General features: G+C 38.4%; 1 protein-coding gene across 2 annotated transcripts in view; it reads right to left on the bottom strand.

Moving 5' to 3' along the window:
* The window catches only part of PITPNB (phosphatidylinositol transfer protein beta), an 81279-nt gene that overhangs the window by 29693 nt on the left and 38730 nt on the right, over positions 1-12856 (bottom strand). For both annotated transcript variants that reach the window (XM_034790985.1, XM_034790984.1), the window contains exon 6: positions 3593-3670. In XM_034790985.1, coding sequence (XP_034646876.1) covers positions 3593-3670 — 78 coding nt within the window. The remainder of the gene's footprint in view (positions 1-3592; positions 3671-12856) is intronic.

The following is a 12856-nucleotide window of genomic DNA, read 5'->3' as shown; positions in this document are numbered from 1 at the left end:
AGTTAAGAGTCGGTTAATGACATAATATTAGGGCTGTAAATTAATCGCAATTAACTCATGCAATTAACTCGAAAAATTAATTGCAATTAATCACAGTTTTAATCGCATTGTTAAATAATATGATACCAATTGAAATTAAATATTTTTGGATGTTTTTATTTTTTCAAATATATTGATTTCAATTACAACACAGAATACAAAGTGTACGCTGCTCACTTCATATTATTTTTGATTACAAATATCTGTACTGTAAAAATGATTAACAAAAGAAACAGTATTTTTCAATTCACCTCATACAAGTACTGTAGTGCAATCTCTATCATGAAAGTGCAACTTACAAATGTAGATTTTTTTTGTTACATAACTGTACTCAAAAATGAAACAATGCAAAATTTTAGAGCCTACAAGTCCACTCAGTCCTACTTCTCGTTCAGTCAATCGCTGAGACAAACAAGTTGGTTTACATTTATGGAAGATAATGCTGCCCACTTCTTAATTCCAATGTCACCTGAAAGTGAGAATAAGTGTTTGCACGGGACTTTCGTAGCCAGCATTGCAAGGTATTTATGTGCCAGGTATGCTAAACATTCATATGCCCCTTCATGCTTTGGTCACTATTCCAGAGGACATGCTTCTACGTTGATGACGCTCATTAAAAAATAATGCATTAATTAAATTGGTGACTGAATTCCTTGGGAGAAGAACTGTATGTCTCCGGCTCTATTTTACCCACATTCTGCCATATATTTCATGTTATAGTAGTCTCGAATGATGACTCAGAACATGTTGTTCATTTTAAGAACACTTTCACTGCAGACTTGACAAAACGCAAAGAAGGTACCAATGTGAGATTTCTAAAATAACTACAGCACTCGACCCAAGGTTTAAGAATCGAAAGTGCCTTCCAAAATCTGAGAAGGATGATGTGTGACGCATGCTTTTAGCAGTCTTAAAAGAGCAACACTCCAATGCGGAAACTTCAGAACCCAAACCACCAAAAAAGAAAATCAACCTTCTACCGGTGGCATCTGACTCAGATGATGAAAATGAACATGCGTCGGTCTGCACTGCTTTGAATGCTTATCGAGCAAAACCCGTCATTAGCATGGACGCATGCCCTCTAGAATGGTGGTTGAAGCATGAAAGGACATATGAATCTTTAATGCATTTGGCATGTAAATACCTGGCAACGCCAGCTGCAACAGTGCCATGAGAACACCTGTTCTCACTTTCAGGTGACATTGTGAACAAGAAGAAGGTAGCATTATCTCCTGCAAATGTAAACAATCTTGTTTGTCTGAGCAATTGGCTGAACAAGGAATACAACTGAGTGGACTTGTAGGCTCTAAAGTTTTACATTAAGAACATAAGAATGGCCATACTGGGTCAGACCAAAGGTCCATCCAGCCCAGTATCCTGTCTACCAACAGTGACCAATGCCAGGTGTCCCAGAGGGAGTGAACCTAACAGGTAATGATCAAGTGATCTCTCTCCTGCCATCCATCTCCACCCTCTGACAAACAGAGGCTAGGGACATCATTCCTTACCCATCTTGGCTAATAGCCATTAATGGACTTAACCTCCATGAATTTATCTAGTTCTTTTTTAAACCCTGTTAATAGTCCCAGCCTTCACAACCTTCTCAGGAAAGGAGTTCCACAGGTTGACTGTGTGCTGTGTGAAGAAGAACTTCCTTTTATTTGTTTTAAATCTGCTGCCCATTAATTTCATTTGGTGGCCCCTAGTTCTTATATTATGGGAACAAGTAAATAACTTTTCCTTATTCACTTTCTCCACACCACTCATGCTTTTATACACCTTTATCATATCCCCCCTTAGTTTCCTCTTTTCCAAGCTAAAAAGTCCTAGCCTCTTTAATCTCTCCTCATATGGGACCTGTTCCAAACCCCTAATATTTTAGTTGCCCTTCTCTGAAGCTTTTCTAATGCCAGTATATCTTTTTTGAGATGAGGATACCACATCTGTACGCAGTATTCAAGATGTGGGTGTACCATGGATTTATATAAGGGCAATAAGATATTCTCCGCCTTATTCTCTATCCCTTTTTAAATTATTCCTAACATCCTGTTTGCTTTTTTGACTGCGGCTGCACACTGCGTGGACGTCTTCAAAGAACTATCCACGATGACTCCAAGATCTCTTTCCTGACTTCTTGTAGCTAAATTAGCCCCTATCATATTGTATGTACAGCTGGGGTTATTTTTTCCAATGTGCATTACTTTACATTTATCCACATTAAATTTCATTTGCCATTTTGTTGCCCAATCACTTTGTGAAGAACTTCAAAAAGACCTCACAAAACTGTCTGCTTTGGTCTTAACAATTTTGAGCAGTTTAGTATCATCTGCAAACTTTGCCACCTCACTATTTACCCCTTTCTCCAGATCATTGTTTTATTTTTGAATGCAGGTTTTTTGGTATGTAATTCTACAACGATCATGATAAAGTGAGCATTGTACCCTTTCTATTCTGTATTATAATTGAAATCAATACAATTGAAAATTTAGAAAACACCCAAAAATATTTAAATAAATGGTATTCTATTTTTTTAAATTGCGCGGTTCACTTTTTTAAAGTGCGCAATAGCCCTAAATAGTATAACAGGATGCAGAGTGCTTAGCAATCATGAAAGGTGGCAAGGTCCCAGACTACAGAACCTTCCAATGTAAAATGAGATACACAACAACGAAGGATCAGGAGGAAGGACAATGGGGCATGCAATGCTGAGGGAAGCTGAGTGATGGAAGGTTTTGTAGCAGTAAAGATGGTCAGGTACCAAGACAAAAACTCTGGGAGGCATGTTGGATTCTTTAATCAGCCAGTATAGAAAATTTGCCTCAAGGAATCCACACACAGTCCCTAATATTTCTACACGTTTCTAATATTTTGCTGCAGAACAAGGGAAACTCAGTGAACCAGCATATTTTTCTGAATAGCAACTTGTGTAGTAAATGTTGTATTTATAAAAATATGACATCCAGATAAATCAGCCTCCCAATAGCACCCCTCCAAATACAATTAAACAAGGGTCATACAAGGTAAGAACTTGTTCTTATCTCTTTTGAGAAAATTAAGTTAGCTACTCATCAGATGTAACCAGGGATTCTTCAAATTTAAAAACACCAAGTTACTCCCAATTATAGCTTCTTGCAGTCTAAAACTACTTCAAATGGCAAACCACGGACAGTGTCTTTAGGACAAATGATTCACATGGAATTCATTGTAGTACGAAATTCAGCAGTGTGTTTATAACAAAGATATTAGTACTTTTTTCAATATAACAATTTCGTAATTAACCTTATGATCCCAAAAGGTTAAATCACGGTGTCTATTTTTAACATGAGTATAGTATTTTTGTTATAGCGCAGACTGGGTATATTTTGTTCACTAACATAACAAATGCACTGACTTAGTTTAACTGGATTTGAAAAGGAAAAGAAACTAAAGTATATTCCGGCCATCTCAGTAGTAACTAAAGCCACCACCAACTCTTCAAGGCCCTCAAGAGCTGTCAAATGTTTACTTTCTGCTGATCAAGACTTTGTAAGGCAGTAAGGTCAGCTCAGAATACCTTCCAGTTAGGCCCCAAAGGTCCTCTCTTGGTCTTCACCGACTGAAACAATACTGGGTCCTCATCAGCTTTATAGTCCTGAAAAGAGAAAAAAAGCTAGACAGTCAGAGGGAAACCTGAGACCACCACCACCACCACCACCAGTGCAAAGCAGCAAAATTACTGAGCCAAATGGGGATAGAAGGGATCGCAAGAGGTCATCAAGTCCAGTCCCTGCACTGTGACAGGACCAAGTAAACCTAACCCATCCCCGACAGGTGTTTGTGGAATCCTTGTCATTGGAAGTTTTTTAAAAACAGGTTTGACAATCTCCTTGGAAGCCTGTTCCAGAGCTTAACTACCCTGAGAGTTAGAAAGGGGTTTTTTTTGTTTTGTTTTAAAATACCTAACCTAAACCTCCCTTCCAGCAGATTAAGCTTATTACTTCTTGTACTACCTTCAGTAGACATGGAGAACAATTGATCTAAAAACAGCCCTTACCATACAGTAACTCCTCACTTAACGTCCTAGTTATCTTTTTGAAAAATGCAACCTTAAGCCAAACAATGTTATGCAAATCCAATTTTCCCATAAGAATGAATGTAAATGGGGGGAGGTGGGGGGTGTTAGTTATCCAATAGGCCAATACCCAGTCAACGAAGAAAATTAGATTGATTTGTTCTTGACAAATCCACGCTAGCTATTCTTTATAATCCTATTATCCTCTAGATGTTTACAAACAGATTTAATAATTTGAGCCAGTATCCTTCGGACGTTCATCTGGCTAGTCTAATTCCCCAGGTCCTCTTAGTGTCTGTCTGTCTTTAAAAAGGGGAACAATGTTTGCCCTCCTCCAGTCTTCTGGGACCTCACTTGTCCTTCATTACTTCTCAAAGATAATTGCTAACAGTTCTAAGATTGCATCCGCTAGTTCCTTATGCACCCTAGGATGAATTTCATCAGGCCCTGCTGACTTGAATACATCTTATTTATCTAAATGTTCTTTAACCTGTTCTTTCGTTATTTTGGCTTGCATTCCGTCCCCTTTGTTCTTAATATTAATTGTAAGGAGTATCTCGTTGCCATTAACTTTTTTAGTGAAGACTGTAGAAAAATAGGCGTTGAACACCTCAGCTTTTTTAATGTCCTCAGTAATTAGCGCCACATCTCCGATAAGTAGTGGTCCAACACTTTCCTTTGTCGCTCTCTTGCTTCCAATGTAGTTAAAAGAACCTCTTATAGCTATAACTCATTTCGTACAAAATCAAAGGTAGACACTATCCTGGGTCCACAGAGTTTACAAAGTACACACATCTATACATGCACTGTTTTGAGTTGTAATTATTACATAACTATCAAATTTCCACAACACTCCCTCAACCTAGTAATCACACATTGGCTGATTTTTTGTAGACATTACGGCAGAAGTAGGTTTATAATATTTGAGAGGGAAGGGACAGATATCCACTGCAAAGCCATTTATACTACCCTCAGATTGTAAACTGCTTTGAACAGTTCACTTTAAGCAAGAGTACAGAACATTTTCCCACCAATTTACACAATATAGAAAAATGCCAAGCAACTAAAATTAGGCTAAACAAGACCAAAGGTGCTAAATGTTTACAAGCTATAATTTACTTTAAGCATTTCTATAGCCTTAATTTTTGTAGTATCTGAGCAAGAGATTGATTAGGAAGTTAGGACTTAGGAGTGAAACCATAGGGATAGACGCTATCACCAACAAAATGGCTGATAGCAAGAAAGGAAAAAATACCGAGTTGAAGTAATAGCTGGAGAAAATAAGTCTGAAGAGACCATTAGGTCCATGCAGAGTGGGAGGATACAAGCACTCCTGGAGTGCTGGGCATAATTTTGGATGCCGATTACAGGAAAGCTACTCAAGGCCAACTATCGAGGATACATTTTGAGAGAGGAAAAACCTTCCAGATGCATACTGAAAGTGAGGGCAGGGAAGCAAGAAGAGCACAAGACTCCATGAGACTTAGTAGCAATCTTGCAATGCAAATCTAAGGCTAGGTCCACATTACTACTACTACTACTACTGATTTGGCGGGTAGAGATCGATCTTCTGGGATCGATTTATCGCGTCTCATCTGGACGCGATAAATCGATCTCAGAAGCACTCCCCCGTCGACTGCGGAACTCCTGCTCGCCGAGAGGAGAAAGCCGTGTGGACCCGCAGTAAGTAAACTTAGTTCGATCTAGGAAACGTCGACTTCAGCTACGCTATTCTCGTAGCTGAAGTTGCGTTTCCTACATCAATCCCCCGCCCCAGTGTGGACCAAGCCTAATTTACCTTCAAATAGACTTGGCAAGCCAGTCAACTGAATGCCTATTATTTGACTAAAGTCAAATATTCCATCAAGAATGTCCTTAGACAGGTGGCAGCCTGCTTTTTTGATCGCATCATAATGCCTTTTGTTAACAAGCCTACTTAAATGTCTTGGTCACTCACTTTACTACATGCTAATACCACCTGTTGGTAAAATGGTGAATAGAAAATTGAGCATCTTGATTGGCTGAAATCTTTTAGAACAAACACGGTATGTATCTATATCTTTGTTTGTATACCAGGCCATCAAGAAAGTTCACAAAATACATAATACAAGTTAAAAAGACATGATCCCTGCCCCAAAAAGCTTACAAGCCTAAACTGACAAGACCTACATAAAAATTAACTCAGATGGGAATGGAGGAGGGCTCAGTCATTAAACCTGTTCCCCCAACACAAAAGGGAAAAAGATGCACAGCTATTAACACTGTCCCTTAAACAAAAGTATCATAGATATAAACCCTCCAGACCTCCGTCACCGGAGCAAAACAGTCAGCCCACACTAAATGCCCATGTAAAATAAACCCCCATTTCTCTCCTCTCAACAGAAAACCCCTTCACAATTATCCCTCCAAACCACACCTAGCATAGAAATATTCATATTTTCAGCCAAGGAGGAGTGACATATCACATCTCTGTACAGACCCTCCCTTCCTGCTCTGTTCCTCCTCCTGCCGCTGCTTACAGTTCCATTGTGGTTGCTGCAACGAGGAGAGGCCAACTGACCCCTACACTCTCCATATGATCCAGGAATTTAAGCATCCTGGGAGGGAGGGGCCATATGCCTAAAAACATTTTGATTGATTGGAATCTTTTGAAACAGCAGCAGTTAGAAACAGAACTGAATGGCTACTGGTTGATTTTAATACAAGAGATACTTCCTAATCTAAACAGCATTCCAAAAGTAGTGAGTCCTTAACAGTGACAAATTATACAGAGTTGGGGAAGCCAAAATCATTTGTATGGAAATTTTTGTTACTAGATATGAACATGGAAAAACTAATAAAGCTAAGTGCAAGTTCTGTTCGTCTGTGTATGACAGAATGGAGAAACACTTGTTGAATTCTTGTGACATGTCCAGCTACTGTCAAACAGCAAAAAATGAAAACTGGTTGGCATCAAAATTTGTTTGCTTTTATGCATTCTCTTTCGTCCTCAACATCATCATGAAGCCTGGATTCTTTAAATGAAGGCTGTGATAGGAGTGACAATGAAAGTGAAACTAATTCAATTTCTTAATCTTCTAATAAGATTTTGCTACTCCATCTGCTTCAGCATTGAGAACTCCTACTCCTGGAACATCTTCAGATGTTCATCAAATTGGTTTTGAGAGATTTTTGGATAGAATGTCCCATGACCAGAAAAACAAGCTTGACTGTACATTTGCTAGATGAATTTATAACAGCAACACATTTCATGTAGTCAAAATTCCTTATATACTAGATTTTTTTCATAAATTGTGCCTAATTTAAAGTATCATGTAGAAAATGGCTTGTAGGAAGTCTAAGTGCCAAAGCAGATGTGTAGTGTAACAGTTGGCGTTCTCACGTGTCTAGTGTCTGATGGACGGAGCAATATTCACAATGATAACATCAACTTGACAGTAAAAAAAACTTCACAACCATTGTTTTCTCAGTTTTGCACTGGACTACGTTATCACCACACCGCCCAATACATTGCTGACCTGTTTAAAACTATTAACAACTGGATCCAGGGAAAGTTGTTAACTTCTGACCAACAAGGCTAATATGAAAGACACTTGGGCTTTGTTGATAAATGAGTAGCCACGTTGTCTGTATTCTGGATGCGATGCCGCTTTTCATTGGTTATTAAGACCAGACAACTTTCTCATCATGTGTCAAAAATGAAGAGCATTTTCAAGGTTTTCAAAAACAAACAAAAAAATACTAGCAGCCATTTTTCTGCATCATTTAGTATTTTATCTACGCTGAGGAAGCCTTGTCATACTCAATGGGTATCTATTAAATGTCTAAAATCTTCAAATATGCAAGAAGTCTCTTCAATCAGCTGCTCCTGAAGAAGGGATGGCTGGGTGTTACCCCCAAGTCAGCAGACATTCTTGAAGACTGTCTTTTGGATGCAAAATTGTAAATTCATTTAATTGCTTGAAACCATAGCTCAGTCCATCCTGAATATGGAAAATTATAGTTCTACATTGTCTGGTGCCAAGAATGAGTTCCTGAACATTAAGGAACATTTATGAGAACACTAAACACAGTTCACTTAAAAATGCTGAAGAAAAAGATAATAAAATAGCATCATGGAAAAAACAAGAGATCACTCCTGGACATAATCTTGATCCATGCTTCCAGGGCCAAGACCTTTCTGACGATGAATTTGATACAGCTTCTGACTGCAAAGTGGCTGTTACAATTTTTAAAGACTGTACAAATGAACAAACTATTCTCATGGAAGTAGCAAGTTATAAAGCAACAAGTATCCCACCAAGTTGTAAAACAATGTGGAATGCAAGCCCAGCAGTTTAACCTAAACAGCTTGCTCATTCAGCATAGTGGAAAGGGTTGCATCCTTGCATTCTAGCTATGGGGGCAAAAATTATTTTAACACTTCCATATACTACTGCATGTGGGGAATGAAAACAGTCAGTTTGGGGAGTCATCCAGTCAAAAATCAGAAACAGATTGAAGACCTCTACTGTTGGGACACTGGTGACCATGCATCATAATTTAAAATTAGAGAAGAAAATGACAGATGAAGAGTTGACTCAATATTCATCAGATGAAGAGGAAGAAGGAGATAATGATGAATTTGAAGATGACAAGGATATAGATGAAGCAGTTGAAGCTGATTCAGAAAAAGATAATGAAAAAGCAAGATGGTTGAAAAGGAAGACTGAGCTACTGATGAATTTGAAGGCAATGACCACAAAGATACAGATGAAGTAGATAATAATGAAAAGCAAGATGCTTTAAGACTTGGCAGGCTGCCTATGTTGCATAAATCCACTTAATGACTTTTTCCCTTTTATAGTTGCTATGTGATTGTTTTGTTTAATTTAATTTCTTTTGTAACTATTCAGTCTTGAATAACATTCACATTTAAATGCTAACTTAACATTGCTAAAAATAATTTTTTTTAATACTTCATTAAATTTTTATCCTACGTTCAAAACAATTAGATACAGAAGTGGCAGACTGTTAAAAAACCCCAAGACAAGAAAGGTAGAGAGAGACAGGAGATATAACTATGACAAGGTAAATGAAGCTTGGTTTATATAATTTTTTAAAAGATTGAGGGGATAGGACTGATGCTTATCAGGATAAAATTTGTGGAGTGAGAAGAGAGAACTACCACAAAGAAGTTACTGGTATTTCCCGAAGCCTGCCTCAGAGGCTGTTGCAGGGAATCATGTTTGCAGAGTGTTTTGAAGATGAAAAGTGAAATTAATCTGTCACCTTTTACTGCATCCCTTAAGATTAAAAATGAAGTGTGATCAATCCCTAGGCAGAGACAAAGTAACTGAATCAAACAAGTCACTTAATTCTAACTTAGAACACCTTCCTTTCCTCCTTCCTGGAAAAAAAGTTTAAGACAACCAAATACGGGTCAATTGCAGAAAGTACATAGTTTAGAAAAGTCCATTTTCTCTGTTGCTAGATCAGGTCCCAGTAGTCAAGAGCATGATCTATTGTATTTGGCACAAACATAATATAGCACTCAGGATCTTATAATACAAACACACAGAGTTGTTTATACAAAGTGATCTTACTAACAGGAACTGCCAGAACAGACTAACACAAGAGCCCAACTAGCCCAGTATCCTGTCTCGGAGTGGCCAGTACTGGATGCTTCAGGAAATGTTACCAAAAATTCCATTGTGGACAATCATGGAATAACTCTAAACAACAGTCAGTGGTTGATTTACCCCACAAGAGTTTATATCACTTAAAAAAAACAAAACAAACCTGTCTAATGAAACTGCAAAGGTGCCATATAAGTACCTAATCCTTTCTTTCAACCATAAATTCTTAACCTCAGTGATCTCTTCTGGCAGTGAGTGCCACTGGTTAATTACACTCGATGCATCTGAAGAAGTGAGGTTTTTACCCACGAAAGCTTATGCCCAAATAAATCTGTTAGTCTTTAAGGTGTCACCAGACTCCTTGTTGTTTTGGTTAATTACATGTTGCAGAAAAAAACTTTTTCCTGTTTTAAATTTTACTGGATTTCCCCTTGATCTTTATTATAAGATAGGGCAAAGTAGGAGCTCCCAGCAGGTCTTCTCTATACCATTCATTTTTGTGGAATGCAAGGCAAAGTCACAATTCAAGCTGGAAATAACAAGCAGCGTACGATGGTCACAACTCTGGTGAGCATTTCTCAACCCATCAGAACCAGTTCTGTTCCTTCATCCTTTATTTGCAACAAATGCCACAGGAACTCAAGAGACAGAAGTACTAATTTAAGACTGAAAATTCTGTGGCATTCATCTTTCTCTACACAGAAGTTGGTGGCATACCACCATACCCAGAACTCAACTGCATATTGGATTTTTAAATCTAGAATTCTCCACTGCAGGTAGAAAGGAGCTAAAACTAGCTCCACTTTTGAAATTTCAACTTCACAGGACCATGGCAGCTTATTCAACTGCCAACGTACAGCTAATAAGCAAGACTTGTCTGATAAAACAGGATCCAACACAGCTAGTTAAGAATTTCCAGTTAACTATCATTTTATTGGGTGGCACGAGATGAGCATTCACAAAATAAAACAACTCAACTTTTTAGTGGGTAAATAGAAATTTAGTTATGAAAATTTTACAGCAATCATTCAAAAAAATAATTAAAAGGTTGGATAAAGAATAGAATGAAGTTTTTAGAAGAAGAAAATCTAGTCTGGGGTTAAAATGTGCTTGGGAATATTGATGATGGTAGGTTGAACATTAATTATTAAGGCAGTCTGGTATCCTTCAGAAAAGAAGTGAATATCAAAATACATCTGCAACTGAAGGAGTTTCTCTCAAATAAATTCACGCTGCTCATTTACATAATGAAATTAAAAATACTCTAACCGTGGCATTTTAGGGCTGGTCTACACTGGGAACTTCCATCAGCATAGCTATGTCTCTGGGATGTGAAAAATCCACCTCCCCGAGATATGTGGTTAAACCAACCTAACCCCTGGTGTAGACTGTGCTATGTCGATGGAAGAATTTTTCCACTGACGTAGCTACCACCTCTGAGGGAGACAGATTATCTATGCCAATGAGAAAACCCCTCCCATTGGCATAGGTAGTGTCTACACTCAAGTGCTATAGCGGCAACAGTTTAAGTGTAGACATACCTTCAGTGATGACTAATGTATTAAGCAGAGAAACTGGATGAGCTGACAGGATGAAGAGATGAGTTGAACTGGGTTTACAAAAATCTTCAATAGCAATTTTAAAATGAAGTTAGAAAAAATAAGTGTTATTTGTTTAAATATTTTGGTTGCACATTTAAGTCTCTAAGTTAAGCCCTTGTCTGGTTTTAGTCAGTTCTTAATATTCATTTGCTACACAAATTAAAACCATTTAGGAGGTCAGCATCACTGCTCACAAACTTAATGGGAAATCTGCGCTCCCTAATCCAAATAGGAATCATCAAACTGGAAACTAATTAACTATGTGCACAGATCCACTGGGAGCAGAAATTATAGCCCATATTGTCTCACTGTTAAGTGATGTTGCAACATTCTGTATGACAAACTGGTTTTATATATATCGTCATATATCGTTAATGCCATATAATAAGGCAGATCAGAACTGGGACAAGGATTCGAATCATTTGCATTAAAACAACAATCCACACTATTGGCAATGTAAAGAAGATACAAAATTCTTATAGAAGTACACTGATATTTTTTATAACCATCTCAGGAGACACTGCTTCTCTTACCTCAGAAATCTACTGCAGTCAAAGCAAGCATTATCCAAAACAAAGTTTTTGAAAACTATGGACTTAGCTATCAAGGTAACTAGTCAGCAAGTCAGAGTGGCCTAGAAGATTAGCCTAGAAGAACCTAAACTGTTGGAGTTGGACTTAAACACTGAGGGGTTGCATGGGGTGTCTTGGAGCAGCCTAAAGCTAGGCACATCCCCACACTGTTCATAAATACGTGGTATTGTTTGTTATTAGTTATCTGCTTTTATGTCCAAATTTCATCCACAAAAGGTGACGCTCATGTGGCTTTACCTGACCAGAAAAGTAAGACAATTTGAAGCCACTGCTCATGCTGTGGTTTCTGACCGTCAGAAGGGTGAAATATTGGAACGGCCTTCCGAGGGAAACAGTGGGGGCGACGGACCTGTCTGGTTTTAAGATTAAGTTAGATAAGTTTATGGAGGGAATGGTTTAATGGTAAAACATAGTAGCCAAGGAAAACCAAGCAATGGTACGTAAATAGCATAATGGCCAACAAGGGTCAGGCTAGAGACTCTTGCCTACATGCTCGGGGTCTTACTGATCGCCATATTTGGGGTCGGGAAGGAATTTTCCTCCAGGGTAGATTGGCTGAGCCTCTGGAGGTTTTTCGCCTTCCTCCGCAGCATGGGGCAGGGATCGCTAGCAGGAGGGTCTCTGCCGATTGAAGTCACTAAAACACAGGATTGGGGACTTTAACGGCAGAGTCCAGGGAAGGGTCTTGTGGCCTGCAGCATGCAGGGGGTCAGACCAGATGATCATAATGGTCCCTTCTGACCTTAAAGTCTATGAGTCTATGAAAAGAGAGGCAGCAAAGATTCACGATCAAAGAATGCTGTGCAGTTTAGCATAGAACATGCATAATTGTTACCACCCTGGAAAGTGGAAGTCTCAAATCCCCTTAAAAACCTAGCAGCTAAAACAGAGTCACTTGTTCCCTACTTTTCAAAAATAGTGTGTAAATAATCACTAACTAGACACCTGTAATAA

The sequence above is a fragment of the Trachemys scripta genome, chromosome 15, assembly GCF_013100865.1.
Source record: "Trachemys scripta elegans isolate TJP31775 chromosome 15, CAS_Tse_1.0, whole genome shotgun sequence".
NCBI lineage: Eukaryota > Metazoa > Chordata > Testudines > Emydidae > Trachemys > Trachemys scripta.
This window is presented reverse-complemented; position numbering and strand designations above follow the sequence as displayed.